The following is a 13,883-nucleotide window of genomic DNA, read 5'->3' as shown; positions in this document are numbered from 1 at the left end:
TTATAAATAGATATAAATTATATTTATAGTAATAGCAAACCTATTACAGTTTTGTTATAGCACTGGCATAGTATAAATTGTTAGGTAAGGCAGTAGAACAGGAGAAAGCATCAGTAAGTACAAATATTAACAGAGTAGATTTCAGCAACGAATGTGCACTTGTAAAACAGCCTGCAGGCGCTGACGTTGCCAAATCGTGCCTATTTACCAATACAGCTTGCCAGATCAGAAACTCTTATCGCTGTCGGAGCTCCAAGGTAAAATGAGGGAGCATCACGTGACTTTGCTTCGTAATGTACATGTTCGAACTTTGAACAGCGCTATCCTCAGCCTTTGGCTGTAGCAATTGGTTAGTCATGATGGAAAATGTCTAAGTTGTTAGCTAGATTTGTCATTTGCAGTTGAGGTTCGTGGCTGAGTGCTTAAATCGCAGACGGAACTTAGAACAGCGACACCCGATTTTGTTGGCCCGATCACCGACGGGTTCGGCGAAATTACACATGCTTCCGTGCTAAGTTTATATCGTACAGCCCGTAAAAGGGACCCAACCATGGCCTCAAATTTAATGCTTCAGTTTATATCAGAACAATATTCGAAACTCTTTCAATCTTCTCTTTTTTCACCATCCTCAAACTTTCACAATGTCAACCACATTCCGTAAAGTCGTCATTCCCAAGTACGGCGATGCATCAGTCCTTGAAATCGCCGAGGCCACCCTCCCTCAGCCTGCTGCAGGGGAGGTGCAAGTTGCACCTATATACGCCGGGTTTTCTGGTGCCGATATCAACATGCGGCGTGGTGTCTACCCAAGCCAAGAGAAGCCACCACTAACCCCTGGCTACTGTCTCGTCGGCAGGGTGAAGACCAATGGCAGCGAAAGCTCCAAGTTCAAGGCTGGCGACACTGTCGCATGCCTGACCAAGTATGATGCTCAGGCTCAGCTGGTCAACCTGCCGGAGAAACACCTCATCCCCGTCCCTGACGGTTCCGCCTTGGACCAGGTGACAGGCCTCATTCTGGACTGGGCCACCGCCTACGGCATGGTTCACCAAGTTGCCAAGGTGACGAAGGGACAGAAGGTGTTTATCCATGGCATCAGTGGCTCTGTTGGCTACGCCACCATGAAGCTTGTCCAGCTTCTGGGTGCGACGGCGTACGGTACAGCATCAGAGAGGAACCACGCCGCTGTCCGGGAGCAGGGCGGCATCCCCTTTGTCTACACCGATAAGAACTGGATCAAGGCCATGAAGGAAGAGGGTGGCGTCGACGTCGTCTTTGATTCCATCGGCTTCGAGAGCTTCCACGAATCCTACGACATCCTCAATAGCCACGGCATTGTCGTCGGCTTCGGCGCCAACAAGCACTCTCTTACCAACGAGGCTCCTGTTTCGGCCGTATGGCCGACTGTTAAGTTCTTGCTTAAGGGCCAAATTCCCTGGAGAGGGAAGAGAACCACCTTCTACATGATCAATCGAGACCAGTCAAACTATCAGCCCAATGTGAAGGCTCTTCTGGAGCTGCTTAGCAAGGGCGAAATCACAGTGCTCATTCGCAAAATCTGGGATATGGATGATATCCAAGAGGCCCATCGTCAGTGGCACAGCGGTTCTGGAGTTGGCGCAGTTATAGTTCGGATACCGGAGTTGAAGTAAATGCACAACTGCCAGCTATGCCGGATCTTGTTTTAATTTCTAATTTTGTCTTTCTATTATACCTGGTCAATCTCATGTACATACCTCAGATAGCCTAATTTACCTATTCTCTTATAGACTCTAAGAACTCTAGTGATTAATATGACTTAAATTTAGCCAGTATCCTATCAATCGTTACTGCCCTTAAAGCGTGTTATCTAAGGACTATACCTATTCTGGGGGTCTGATCCAAATACGGATCAATCAAGTGCTCTGGGATAGAGTCATGCCCAGATCAACCATGCTCTCCCATTCACCTATCTCCAGCAACATCAGCCCAAAAACTATGGTTCTACATCTCTTTCGCATCTCCTTCATATCTGTAGGATCACGACGAATACATCTTCAGCCACAATGCCACCTTCACAGTCACCGAAAGAGGCATCTCGATAGCTATCAGGGATAGTGGGAATACCTAAGAGAGTGAAAGTAGATGGATTTATGGAGTTTCTCCGGCTCATGAACATGGCCATGATGTCCTAGAAATACCACTAGTGCAGTTATGGGGAAGATTAAATGGACATATATTTGTCATTGATGAATCTTCATGGTGAAGATGGAGGCCACCCTAAGTGCCAGAGTTTGACACGGCAGCCAGCCTAACTGATTAAATATCTCCTAAGCTACCTCCCTCATAGTCCCAGTCTCAAGATCGAGTGCATAACCCACAATTTGAGTTTCTGCTGGTAAAAATGGCCATCTCTTAAGTTCTTCCATGTCCTGACGAATGCTCTCATCAAGGCCGATACTAACGTATAATTCGATTAGTACAGCAAACGTTCCCTGGTGAATAAAACTTACTCTCTGAAGGTACCAAACCACTTGTCTTTGATCGAAGCAGCGTGTACAGGGGCTCTGTGACTGAGCTTTGATCGTATCTCCTCCTCGGTAGTAAATACTGCGCCACAGTCTAGATTATATCAGATAATGTGACTCTTGCTTGGTTTGTACCGTCACTGATACATACCAGTGTGATGAACCACAATGATCAGACCAATGGGAGCGATCGTCCCCATAACTTCAAGGCTTCGGTAAGCATCAACGGCCCGACCACCTGCGTTACGAATTACCAGGGCCTTCAGTCTGGCATTAGCGTCAAGGAAAGTCCAGTCATGTACGCAAAATGTTCACCTCCGTACTCAACGCCAAAGTAGTCACGTGGGTCAACTCGAGCATCTGAACAAGTTACTTCGACTGTTAGTATGCGACAGTATGAAGACCTGGGACGGCTAATACGAACTGATGCAAATGGTTCCTGACTCGGGTATCATGTTGACCAGATCCCGCATGAGAGGTGGCGCTTGGTAATTTTCCAGTGATTCCCTAAAGAGATGTTAGCTTGTACACAGTGGATTTGGTGAAGCGTGGCATACTCATTCCGCTTAAGGAACTCCTTAAGATTTAGACTGGCCATGGTCGGTGTAAGGTTGTAGTAGACTGCAAGATAGCAAGCAACCTATCGCATTATGGCCCAGACACAAAGGTTGACATACAGGGCAGTGATGAAGTAGAATTCAAAATTCCTACAGAGGAGTTTACGATTGGTTACCATGCTAAATGTACTCGCCCTCACACCGTATCTAGTACATCTACATTCAAGTTCACTAAACATTTCTCAGTGAGTTTCATTGGGGGATCCAGATACAGTCACGATTCCGACATGAGCGGAGTCATTTTTGATTCGATGGCGAATCACAATCTCGGGCGGCTTAACTTGTTGAGGGCTCCACTAGTAGCCCGGGTATTTGGAGTCCTTCCGAGTAGTGGAGGCCGGCACGGGAGCAACTATCAGCCCGACTGCAGTAGCCTCAGCCGAGGACAACGCATACTAGACTAGACGATGACGAACAACACCGATTAATCTTATTTGGACAGCGTTTTGTGATGCAAATGCGGGATGGATAGTAATCCGGGTTCCTTACCAAATACTGCTCTGGCTCGATCGATGCGATATCATCAGCAGACCAGGAGCCCATAGCTCGGAGCCCGGAGCGGACGAGCGGTACAATCATGCACTGCTCTGGCATGAAGGCAGCTTGATTCAGTAAGCCCGCTACCACTTCAATTGCACGCCAATCTACTATATATGTTCTTTCGTCCAGCGTCAGTCAAAGGTTTTAGATCCAGACTCATAAGACTTGAACTTCCAGATACTGAACCACAGCTCAAACATTGACCAGAATGGAGAAGAAGATCATTACCATTGTGGGTGTGACGGGAACCCAAGTAAGCTACTGGGAATCCTCACCAATGATCAGAGGACTAACAACTAGCAGGGCGCTTCCGTTGCCGATGTCTTCCTCCAGGAAGGAGGTTGGCATGTCCGAGGCATCACCCGCGATCCAAGCAAGCCGTCCGAGCCAAGCTTGGGCTGACAAGGGTGTCGAGCTTATCGAAGCCAACATCAATGACGCTGCGACGTTGAAGTCGGCATTTGCCGGATCCAGCGTGATGTTTGGCGTCACTGATTTCTGGACTGTTGTGTATGACCCAAAGACACAAGCCCTGGCCAAGTCGACTGGCCAGACCGAGACCGAGATCGCCTACGAGGCCGAGAAGCAACAGGCTCGAAACATTGCAGAAGCTGCATATGCTACAATTGAAACCTTGGATCGACTGGTCTTCTCAACTCTCTCGCATACGCGCAAGTGGAGCAACGGCAAGTATACCCACAACCTCCACTTCGACGCAAAGTGGGAGGGCGCGGAATACCTCAAGGCCACCTATCCAGCACTGGACAACAAGACCTCGTACCTACAGGTTGGCCTCTATGTGACTAACTGGAAGAAGGGTCTGCATTTCGCCCGGCCGACTAAGGTGAGTTTTGGCTTCAGGACTTGCACAAGTATTTGCCTCAAATAAAAGTGAGACTAACATCTGTAGCAACTCGATGGTACTTTTAAGCTCAGTCTTCCCACGGATGGTGATGCACTTGTCCCACTGGTAGAGCCCCGAAAGGACACAGGTATGTATTCCGTTCCGTGTTGTCTCCGAGAATTTTAACCGCTAAGACTAGACGTCCAGGCAAATTCGCAAAGGCTCTTGTCCAGGTTGAACCGGGCAAAAACCTGCTGGGTATGGCAGCTTGATTAGCTGGAACGATTTTGCAGTTCTATGGGGAAAGGTTCATGGGGTGACTTGTCGCTATGAGCGCCTTGACCGCAAAGTCCTGGAAGCAGCCGTTCCTGGCTGCGTCGGCGAGGAACTGGCGGACATGTTCGAGTACATCAGCGAATTTGGTTACGATGGTCGTGATCCAACCATTGTTTATCCCGAGAATGTAAGTGACCCTGACCTCAACCTCAAACTCTCACTTACAACTGGAATAGCTTGGTGTCCATGTTCCAGTATATACTATGGAAGAGTATATCAGGGAAGAAGAGTGGCCTGAGGTTTGACATGGTCGCCTCCGATAATTTAGCTTTCTACATTAGTACTACTGATAGAACCACGTCAGCGAACGTCGACATTGTTCACTCGCCTAAATAGGCAATCATCCATCAAAGTGGCAATTGTGCACTAACGCTTCTTGCAAATTATGTCAAGGCTACCTTATGTAGGCAAGCTTGGGCAGAGCTGTTTGGTGGTGCGACCAGCCAGAAGCAAGCTTATATCACTATGTGATAAAGATCTTGCCACCTTTGGAAGAGTAACATCATATTCAAGTAAATCACGACAGCATGTTGAGACTCGCGTAAGGGAAAGCCATTTCACATCGAGCAAGACAAGTGAACTAATCATTTTAGGCATTCCAATGTATATCACAACGAGAAAAACATTCACTCCATGACTTCTGTTGCTCTCTCTCGAAACATTTATGTAGAAGCTCCAGTTTCGGCTGACTGGGCCAAGGTGCACTACCAATATATGCACCTGCTGATGGAATCCACAAGCATTCAATACTTCCCGATTATGACAGTGGAATATTGGACATTCTTCAGGATGTGGCCACGGCTCAAACAGGCATCAATCTCTCTGGTTGAGAAGCATAATATATAGTCAATTCGTTCTATAGGCAAATAATAGCATTTCTAATAGGGTAACTTCTTCCGTCATGTATAACACTCTAGCTCTCGACATATTACTCTTTACCCAGTGTCTTGATCTTCCTTCCATACCAAGCCTAAAATTAAATATTAGCATTTTATCATGTTCAAGCAACAGAGAACTAACCGTTTCATAGCCAGCTCCAATGACATAGTTGCCAATCTTCTTCAGCAGCCAAGGGGTTGGAATAGAAATTGCAATGGCCCGTGCCTCGCTATCCTTCTTGCTCTTGTTCAGGAAGGTATTTGTCGGAACAGAGGGATCCAGCATTGCTGGCCTTGCTAGACCAACAATGTCAAGTGAACCGCTTGCTAAAGCATCCTCTATCACCTTGCGGCTACGGAAACCGCCTGTGACGAGCAACGGCAGGCCAGGGAATTGATCTCTGATAGCGGTCGCAAAGTCAAGAAAGAAGGCTTCTCGGGCCTTGGTGCTTTCTTTCTTGACGCCTCGGACTTTATCGGGGTCGACGAGACCCTGTAGAGCATGTGAGCGACGGAACCGCTTACTGGCTGGGTAACTTACAAGTGGCTCCTCGTAACTTCCGCCGCTAATTTCGAGAAAATCGATGCCGGCATCTGTGATCAAGCGGAGTTGCTCGAGACAGTCCTCCAGGGCTTGTGAAGACTGGTGATCGACAGAGTTGAACTTGATGCCAACTGTAAAGCTCGGTGGCACAGCCTTGCGGATCGCCTTGATGATATCCACTACAATCTTTGTCCTATTAACAGCTGATCCTCCATACTCGTCAGTTCGGTGGTTAGTCTTGGGGTTCAAGAATTGTGAAAGAAGATATCCGTGTGCTCCATGAAGCTCTATGCCACCGAATCCAGCATCAGCGGCAAGAACTGCTGTCTTGACGAAACGATCCTGGACGTCCAGAATTTCCGCGACCGTCATAGCTCGTGGCGTTCCAAACAGTAACCTGGAGACCACACCCGCGAATATGCCTTTGCCGAGTCGGAGAGGGATGGCGCTGGGAGCGAGCGTCTTGTCGAATAAACCTCGAGTACCAGCGCCGGCTGGAGATTGACGACCGGGGTGGCTGATCTGGGTGACAGTTGGGGTTCCGCCACTTTTAGAGACAGATGCCCACTTCTTCCAGCTGTCTAGGATACGGTTCCTGTCGATGGCATCGTTATTGGCAATATCTCCGGCTTGACCCAGGTGACGAGGATCAACCTGCACGTTCCCTTGATGAAGAAGTCAGTGGCCAATGGTTCCATCGATTTCTTGTATAAAATGAGGAACTACCTGTGATTATCAGTCCCCAGCCGCCGTTGGCCCAGGTCTTGTAGGCAGTATAGACTTGATCGGTTGGCAAAAGGTCCTTATCTGCTAGGTTCTCCGCCATGGCAGACTTGGCTAACCGGTTTGGCAGCGTCAAGCCATTTTTTAGCATTATCGGTTGCTCTATGTGCGAAGTCATAATGCAAGGTTGATCGGTGACTTTGAAGTAGATAGCGTAGCTCTAGAGTTGACGAGTGTTGGTATGTTATTGCCTTGATGGTATGAATTGCTTCTCCTGAAAAACTTATATGTGAACGATTTTGCCTTGGTAGCGCCAATCACACCATGGAGCTGTCGACGGCATGGCATTAGACCGACTGCAATTTTAAGCCACGGCGTCGGTGCAACTTGGGTCCGACCGCGTCTTGTCCGTGCCATCTGTGATTAGTTATCGATCAGGCACCATCATCTGCATTCCTGTGGATCCGTTGCTTGTCAATGCAAATTTGATGCTGATAAATGCTCTAGCCAAGGGACGCGATGTGTTAATATTCCCGATTGTCTAACAAAGTCACCAAAGGACTAGAGGTTGTGCTGGTTGACGCAACCATTCTGCGTTTGTCAAAGTCCGCAGCACCAAGGTTATGTTTTCGGGATTGCCTCATAGACCATGTCCGATCGCCGTCTGCAGATCGAAAGTCTGCAGGTTATGATATCATAAACGTGCGCAAGCTATTATGGATGCCCTCAAGGGTCAAGGTTAAGCCGAGGCAGCTGGCGCCCAAGTCATTACGACCACGTCCTCAGTTGAAAGGGCCAAAAGGCTTCAAGAGATAGGGGTTGGCCATGTCATCAACTATCGCGAAGTTGAGAGTTGGGGTGCCCTTGCGCAGGCTCTCACGCCAGGAGCGGAGGGAGTTGACGTCGTGGTCGAAATCGGAAAGGTCTGCATCGAGGTGGTCAAAGGTGTCTGAGGCCATTTACTTAGATGCTACAGCGCACTTATTACAGTTTTTTATGCTATAGAATTATGTCTAATATGTTCCACTAGTACTACTTTACATACTCCCATTTTCCGTTTTTTTCCCTTCGTAAACTTAAGACTCTTTAACAAGCAAGGATCTTGGCAACTGCAGCTTCGGCGGCTACCATGACAATAGTCTGGATATTGCCAGTAGGAAGGTCAGGGTGGATGCCTGCATCAGAAACAAACTAGAGAGAATGAGTAGGTAGATTGGTAGAGAGACACAAGTTATACTTACAAGGTTGTCCATGCCATATACCTTGGCATTAGTGTCAACAACGGAAGAGCCTCCCTTGCGCCCATCATCAGTGCCATCATCAGTGCCCATCTTGGTAGTACCAGCATAGTGGTTCCCGCTAGTAACAGCATTAATGATAGCTGTGGTGTTGGTTTCTTTCTGAAGAACAAATCCAGATGAAGGATCGGTGATCTTGTTAACCATATCCTGAACAAAAGCCTTCGCAGCCCCGACATCTCCATCTGTCTGCAGGTAAGGAGACTTCTCAATGACAGTCTTACCCTCCTCAGTCATACCCAGAACACCAGTCGAGGTCAGGCCATGAGTCATGTAGACCTTGATAGAAGCGATGCCATCACCTCCAGCAGCACACGACCCTTGGAAGTATCGGGTGACACCATCGGAACCTTTGTTAGAGCTGAAGAAGATCATGCGATGGCGGCCTTGAGTCAGGATTCCAGAGGACTTCTTCTCATATAGATCAATGTTCTTGGTATCGGTGCCGTTCAAGACACTATCAGTGTCAAGCATGCCCCAAGCACCACCAGTCTTGACGGTGAATGTGAAGATGGGATGGTCCATGAGGTTCTCGCCGACAGGAAGACTGATCCAGTTTCTCTCGGCAGGAAGAGTGACGCCAGTCTTCTTAGCGGTCAGGATCTGCTTCTTAGGACCAATTCCCGAGTTGAACAGCAGGCGAGGAGTTGTGAGGGCGCCAGCAGAAAGAACAACTCGACCGTTCTTGGAAAGCTTGACAATCTCCTTCTTACCTACAGTAGTCTCAACCTCGACACCAGTAGCTCGTGAGCCAGATCGGACCACACGAATGACCTTGGAATTCATGCGAAGAGTGAAGTTATTTCGCTTCTGGGCAAGTGGGAGATAAGTCCTGACGGGACCAGCTCGCAAGGCATTCTTGACGTTCCAGGATGGCCAGCTGTAAACCTCGTGCTTCTCGTTAGGTTGCTTGATCATGTCAACCGACTTCCATCCCAGCTTATCGAAGAAGCCAGACAGAGTGTTGTAGAGTCCCTGGTCGTACCGCTCATTGTTGATGGAGGGAACTAGAGTGCCTTGATTGCGAGCATATAGTCTGTCGGCGGCCGGTGCCACATCGTTCCATTTCCAACCTTTGGGCCACTTGTCATCAAAGTCGCGCGCAGGAGGGTGAACAAAGACCATGTAGTTGACAGTGACACCGCCACCAAGAACACAAGCGGCCAAGGCGGCAGTATCATCACACATATACTCGTTCCATAGGTCAAGTCCACCAACAGCAGAAGAGAGACCAGGCACGTCAATTGGGGTAAGGGAGGAGTTCCAGGACAGCGTGTGATTGGATCCAGTTGCGACGGTTGGACCATGGCCACGCTCAAGAAGTAGTACTTTTTTGTTAGCCTCAGAGAGTCGCTCAGCTGTGATCAGGCCGGCAGGGCCACCGCCAACAACAATATAATCGTAGGTAGAATCGGCGGTCTTGCATGACGCTGGTGCCGTGAGAGCGGCCAAGGTCAGGGCAGACACGCCTGAAAGAGATGAGAATCGCATGATGAGCCTGGGAAATGATGATCCGCTCTAGAGATTGATAACAACTAGCGTGGGAATGTCAATCGATGATAAGGGAATCTGATTTCTTAAGAAGTCGGCGTTGAAAACCCGATCTTGTCGCCCCAGTGTAAGATTTCAAGACCCTTAGCTCATGAGGTTTCATCGATGGAGCAAACCAAGGCATTTCCGTTAAACAAAGCCGAAGACTATACTGTCTACGCAATAACGCCGGACAGATGGTGGGTGCCATGGTAGCTGATTCATGCTACGATGAGTTAAGATCCTCATAGTTGGCCGATTTGACTCCATATTCCAGGCTAATTCTTGATAAGATAGAGTGTTTACATTAGTCAGGTGGTCCGGGTTTGCCGTGAAACACTCGTCATGTCTGTCAAGCACTGTGTTGGGGCCATGTTTGACAGGTCGCATCCCAGTCAGCTTGCAAATTCTCACTGTGTGTCATGATTATCCAGACGAAGTGGTAGTCCAAAGACGGTTAGAGCCCCTGAGAACTAGGTTTCGAACTTTTCTAGAATAAGTATACTCGCTGCCATTGCCGAGACTAATGTCAGTTATTGATTGGACATTTTTATCGCTGGATGGAGATTCTTAGATTCCACCAATCACAGCAGGCTTATGCATCTTCCTTAAATTTTAACTTCGGCATTCAAGCCGGTTCCCAAGTTTGCGTTTTTTCGCAGGCTATCTTACACAATTCCTATTCCATAATACGCGCAACCGCTTGAAGTTAGGGTAAATATTTAGACGTGCAGATACGTAATTATGACGTGTGTCTTGTATTACGTAAAGTTCAAACACTCTATATCGATCAACAACAGCTGCTCAGAGCAACTCGCTGGTATCAATTAGTAAAGACTAGCGGTACGTCTGTATTGTATAAGATAAGAAATAATGTCTTGTTGTATTGAAGGTTATGCTCCCGTATTGTGTTGCGGCAATCTTAAAGGCGCAACCTCATTTGCGTTAGTTATCTTTATAACTATCTATATTTACTAGACAAGATCCTTCTTCGAGTACAGCTACTATGACATGCTATACGAGTGCCAATTTGTCCGTTGGTTATCTCTCGAGAAACTATAATCCTCGGATTCACAATGTAATAGCTCTGATATGCATCTGATAAAACAGAAAGCATACTGGATTGAATATGTTTACAGCCTTTAAATATAGACTTTGCTACCCTGAAGCTGTCGCCTCCAATAGAAAGGATGGGTCTAAGCCTCGGCACCTCCGGCTAGAGCGGAATCATGTCCACTAAAAAACCGAGACTTCTCGTATTAAGCCGAGACTGGACTAGCATGTCTCACAAACCATCATGCACTAAACATTCGATCTCCATTTCTTAATTAATGAAAATATCGCCAAGAGCATCACAACATGGAGATTTCGTCTATTCAGTATTTCTTGGATGCTCGCCATGGCTCTTTTAATATGCGACGTCTCCTTTTATCGGATTTTATTGCCAGCTGTTTACGCTCGAATTGGAATAGCAGATTGACGATCGGGGACTTTTGCGGTGATAAGATGTTTGACAGCGATGCAGCATGCGGATACGGTGAGAGATAATTCGATGCTTTCCAGCTATGGCAGGTTTGGATTTATGTATGGACGGATTGTGAAGTGCATAACTACAAACTATGCAAGGGATGCTAAGCAAGTGCCGTACTTTAGCGTTGTTCATCCTAATAATAGCTACAACAACCGAGATTAGTTCGTGTTTATGGAGTCACTAGCCACTTAATCTCGTTCTGTGCGCAATACGTCACATGGTGCATTCTGCCTATAAGATATCGCAACAGCCTACAATTTTTTCAACGACCTATCCCGCCCCTTTCGCATTACCCCGACCTAATCATTGACCTCATACAACGATGGGTTCTGTCGCACGTTTCGCTTCGGCCGTTTTGGCCACTTCGACCCTTCTCGGCGCTGCCTCAGCTGCCGTTTTGGACATGCCCATGGTCGTCAAGGGTGGCTACGTATGTTGATCAGACCATGATCCATAAACGAAAACTGACTTTGATAGAAAATGGTCCAGGTCGGCGTCGGAAAGCCCGAACAAGACTTCCTTCTTCGCTTTGACACTGGAAGTGCCTCAGCTTGGATGATCGATAGCGAGTGCGCCACGGAGTGTCCTCACTACGACAAGGACCGAGTCGGGTATAACTTCACAGCATCTTCCACTGGAAAATACACGGGAGAGAGCGCTTCCATCGACTATCTCGGAGGAAAGGTTGTTGGCCCGACTGTGGAGGAACGCTTCGAGGCGGATGGTGTGACCTGGCAGTCCAAGTTTATCGCAGCCAACGAGAGCAACTGGTCTTCGCTGGCCGCTGCCGGTTTCATGGGCTTGGCTTTCGGTAGCATCGCTGATGGCGGCGCTACACCCGTTTTCGAGACTCTGATGGCGGAGAAGAAGGTTGATGAACCTCGATTTGGAATTTATTATTCCAAGGAAGATGGTGACGATACCAACGGCAAGCCAGGAAAGGGTCTCCTCACCCTGGGAGGATCCAAGGAAAAGGAATATGTCAAGGGCGACTTGATTGAGGTTCCCATCAACACCAACCACAATGACTTTGACGTCTGGCGATCCATTCTTCACAGCACTACCGGCTCACGAAAGGGAAAGAACTGCTCTGCAACAAAGTCCAAGGTTGACCTTGATGTTTCGGTTGTCTTCGATACTGGAGCCTCTGGCATCACCGTTCCCGAATCCAAGATCGAGGAGATTTACGAATCTATCGGCATGAACTGGACGGCAATTCTCTCTGGCAAGCACATTCCCCTGTGCAGCGAGTTTACCAAGGACTGGTCTGTTGCCTTTGAGGTTGGCTACTACGGTGAATCTAAGTTCCTCAACATCACTGGTGATCAACTGGCTGTCCCTGGCTTTGCCAACAGAGACGATGCTTGCTGGCCGCCGATGGATTCCGGGGCCGAGGGATTCGCCTTGCTTGGCCCTCGGTTCCTCAAGAACTTCTATACCGTTTGGGACTACGGCAACTTCCCCGAGGAGGCTGGCTTCATCAATCCCACCCTTTCTTTTGGCTACTTGAAGGAAGGTAAATAGATCATTAATGTCGTGTACTAAGTTAGTTGGGAAATGAACTTCTGAATGACTCTGTCCACATTCTCTTGCTCTTCTTCCGTTGAATATTCTGCTGTGCATTGCTCTCTTTCGCTTGTGATATGATGATGCCATAGATGCCACTATTATCTCCTATATCAAGGCGCTCCAGAATCTCTGTACATGTGTCACATTGACCACAGCGCTCAAGTCAGCTATAGATTAACCACTGCTGCAATAGTAGGAGTCTCCTATAGTTTCATCAGCTTGGCGTGGCTAGCGACCCATCATGGGGCATTAAATTGGATGCATGCCTGGCTGCGAGCAAGCTACCAGTGTAGCTGACTCTGCTCCACACTTGACAAGAGTTGTTCGATACACTCATCACGGTTGTTGGTTACTTTGCAATCTCTCTGGCACTCTTGTTGAGCCCGCGTTGTGCAATCAGCGGTGCATTGTCTAGGTCGCTAGTTGAAGCGCTCGAGAGTGCATAGAGATTCCTTTTTCAGCCGCGCGGTGCTCAAGCCGAAGTCCACGACTCAGAAAAACACATTAGAGAAGCATTGGTTCAAGATGTCAAGCCAGATGGGGTCAGTTATGCCTTTGTCATTTTGGTCTGCTTTTGTAATACTATGGACTATCAACAAAAAGCGCACCAATCTGGGTTATCCCACCTTCGAACAAGTTTATGAGATGATTGGATCGCATGAGAACTTGTCTTGTATTACCCCGCAATGTTAACCTTGAATCGTTTAATGCCATGGGAGAGTGCAAACGCGCTGATCTTCCCCCGCCTTCTCCCACCGGACATTCCCCACCGGACATAGACTATGGACTAAAGCATCCCACCGGAGAGACATAGTGAACCAAGACTGGCACCTTTCGAGTACACAGACTAACGGAGCCTCTCAGGAATTTACTAGAGGGGTAATCTGAAGCCTATGAGGTAATGCCGGACGCCTCCTCCGTCCCCACGGGGTAATTAATGCGGGAGGCTGCTAACTGCCGGCTTCC

At 48.0% G+C, this 13,883-nt stretch overlaps 6 protein-coding genes across 6 annotated transcripts; 3 read left to right on the top strand and 3 right to left on the bottom strand.

Annotated features, from left to right (window-relative positions):
- Positions 1 to 641: 641 nt before the first annotated feature.
- FSUBG_13253 (zinc-binding dehydrogenase) lies at positions 642 to 1,652 on the top strand (the record flags this gene model as incomplete). The annotated part of the gene is made up of 1 exon (XM_036678125.1): positions 642 to 1,652. One exon carries the CDS (start codon positions 642 to 644, stop codon positions 1,650 to 1,652), a length of 1,011 nt encoding a protein of 336 aa, XP_036531296.1.
- Positions 1,653 to 2,309: 657 nt separating this feature from the next.
- Positions 2,310 to 3,105, bottom strand: FSUBG_13252 (beta-carbonic anhydrase cab; the record flags this gene model as incomplete). The annotated part of the gene is made up of 6 exons (XM_036678124.1): positions 2,310 to 2,439; positions 2,493 to 2,601; positions 2,659 to 2,774; positions 2,831 to 2,885; positions 2,932 to 3,014; positions 3,065 to 3,105. The coding sequence occupies 6 exons, from the start codon at positions 3,103 to 3,105 to the stop codon at positions 2,310 to 2,312; spliced, it is 534 nt and encodes a 177-aa protein (XP_036531295.1).
- Positions 3,106 to 3,872: 767 nt separating this feature from the next.
- On the top strand, positions 3,873 to 5,089 carry FSUBG_13251 (uncharacterized protein; the record flags this gene model as incomplete). Its single annotated transcript, XM_036678123.1, has 4 exons — positions 3,873 to 4,508; positions 4,575 to 4,656; positions 4,802 to 4,971; positions 5,021 to 5,089. The coding sequence occupies 4 exons, from the start codon at positions 3,873 to 3,875 to the stop codon at positions 5,087 to 5,089; spliced, it is 957 nt and encodes a 318-aa protein (XP_036531294.1).
- A 683-nt stretch (positions 5,090 to 5,772) lies between these two features.
- Positions 5,773 to 7,167, bottom strand: FSUBG_13250 (NADH:flavin oxidoreductase NADH oxidase; the record flags this gene model as incomplete). Its single annotated transcript, XM_036678122.1, has 4 exons — positions 5,773 to 5,814; positions 5,865 to 6,215; positions 6,264 to 6,931; positions 6,993 to 7,167. The coding sequence occupies 4 exons, from the start codon at positions 7,165 to 7,167 to the stop codon at positions 5,773 to 5,775; spliced, it is 1,236 nt and encodes a 411-aa protein (XP_036531293.1).
- A 604-nt stretch (positions 7,168 to 7,771) lies between these two features.
- FSUBG_13249 (cellobiose dehydrogenase) lies at positions 7,772 to 9,778 on the bottom strand (the record flags this gene model as incomplete). The annotated part of the gene is made up of 3 exons (XM_036678120.1): positions 7,772 to 7,938; positions 8,081 to 8,180; positions 8,231 to 9,778. 3 exons carry the CDS (start codon positions 9,776 to 9,778, stop codon positions 7,772 to 7,774), a joined length of 1,815 nt encoding a protein of 604 aa, XP_036531292.1.
- Positions 9,779 to 11,670: 1,892 nt separating this feature from the next.
- Positions 11,671 to 12,872, top strand: FSUBG_13248 (uncharacterized protein; the record flags this gene model as incomplete). The annotated part of the gene is made up of 2 exons (XM_036678119.1): positions 11,671 to 11,778; positions 11,826 to 12,872. 2 exons carry the CDS (start codon positions 11,671 to 11,673, stop codon positions 12,870 to 12,872), a joined length of 1,155 nt encoding a protein of 384 aa, XP_036531291.1.
- Positions 12,873 to 13,883: the final 1,011 nt, after the last annotated feature.

Source organism: Fusarium subglutinans (genome assembly GCF_013396075.1).
Source record: "Fusarium subglutinans strain NRRL 66333 chromosome Unknown NRRL66333_c0000321, whole genome shotgun sequence".
NCBI classification, from domain to species: domain Eukaryota; kingdom Fungi; phylum Ascomycota; class Sordariomycetes; order Hypocreales; family Nectriaceae; genus Fusarium; species Fusarium subglutinans.
Note: the sequence above shows the minus strand (reverse complement) of the source record. Positions and strands in the feature narration are given on the sequence as shown.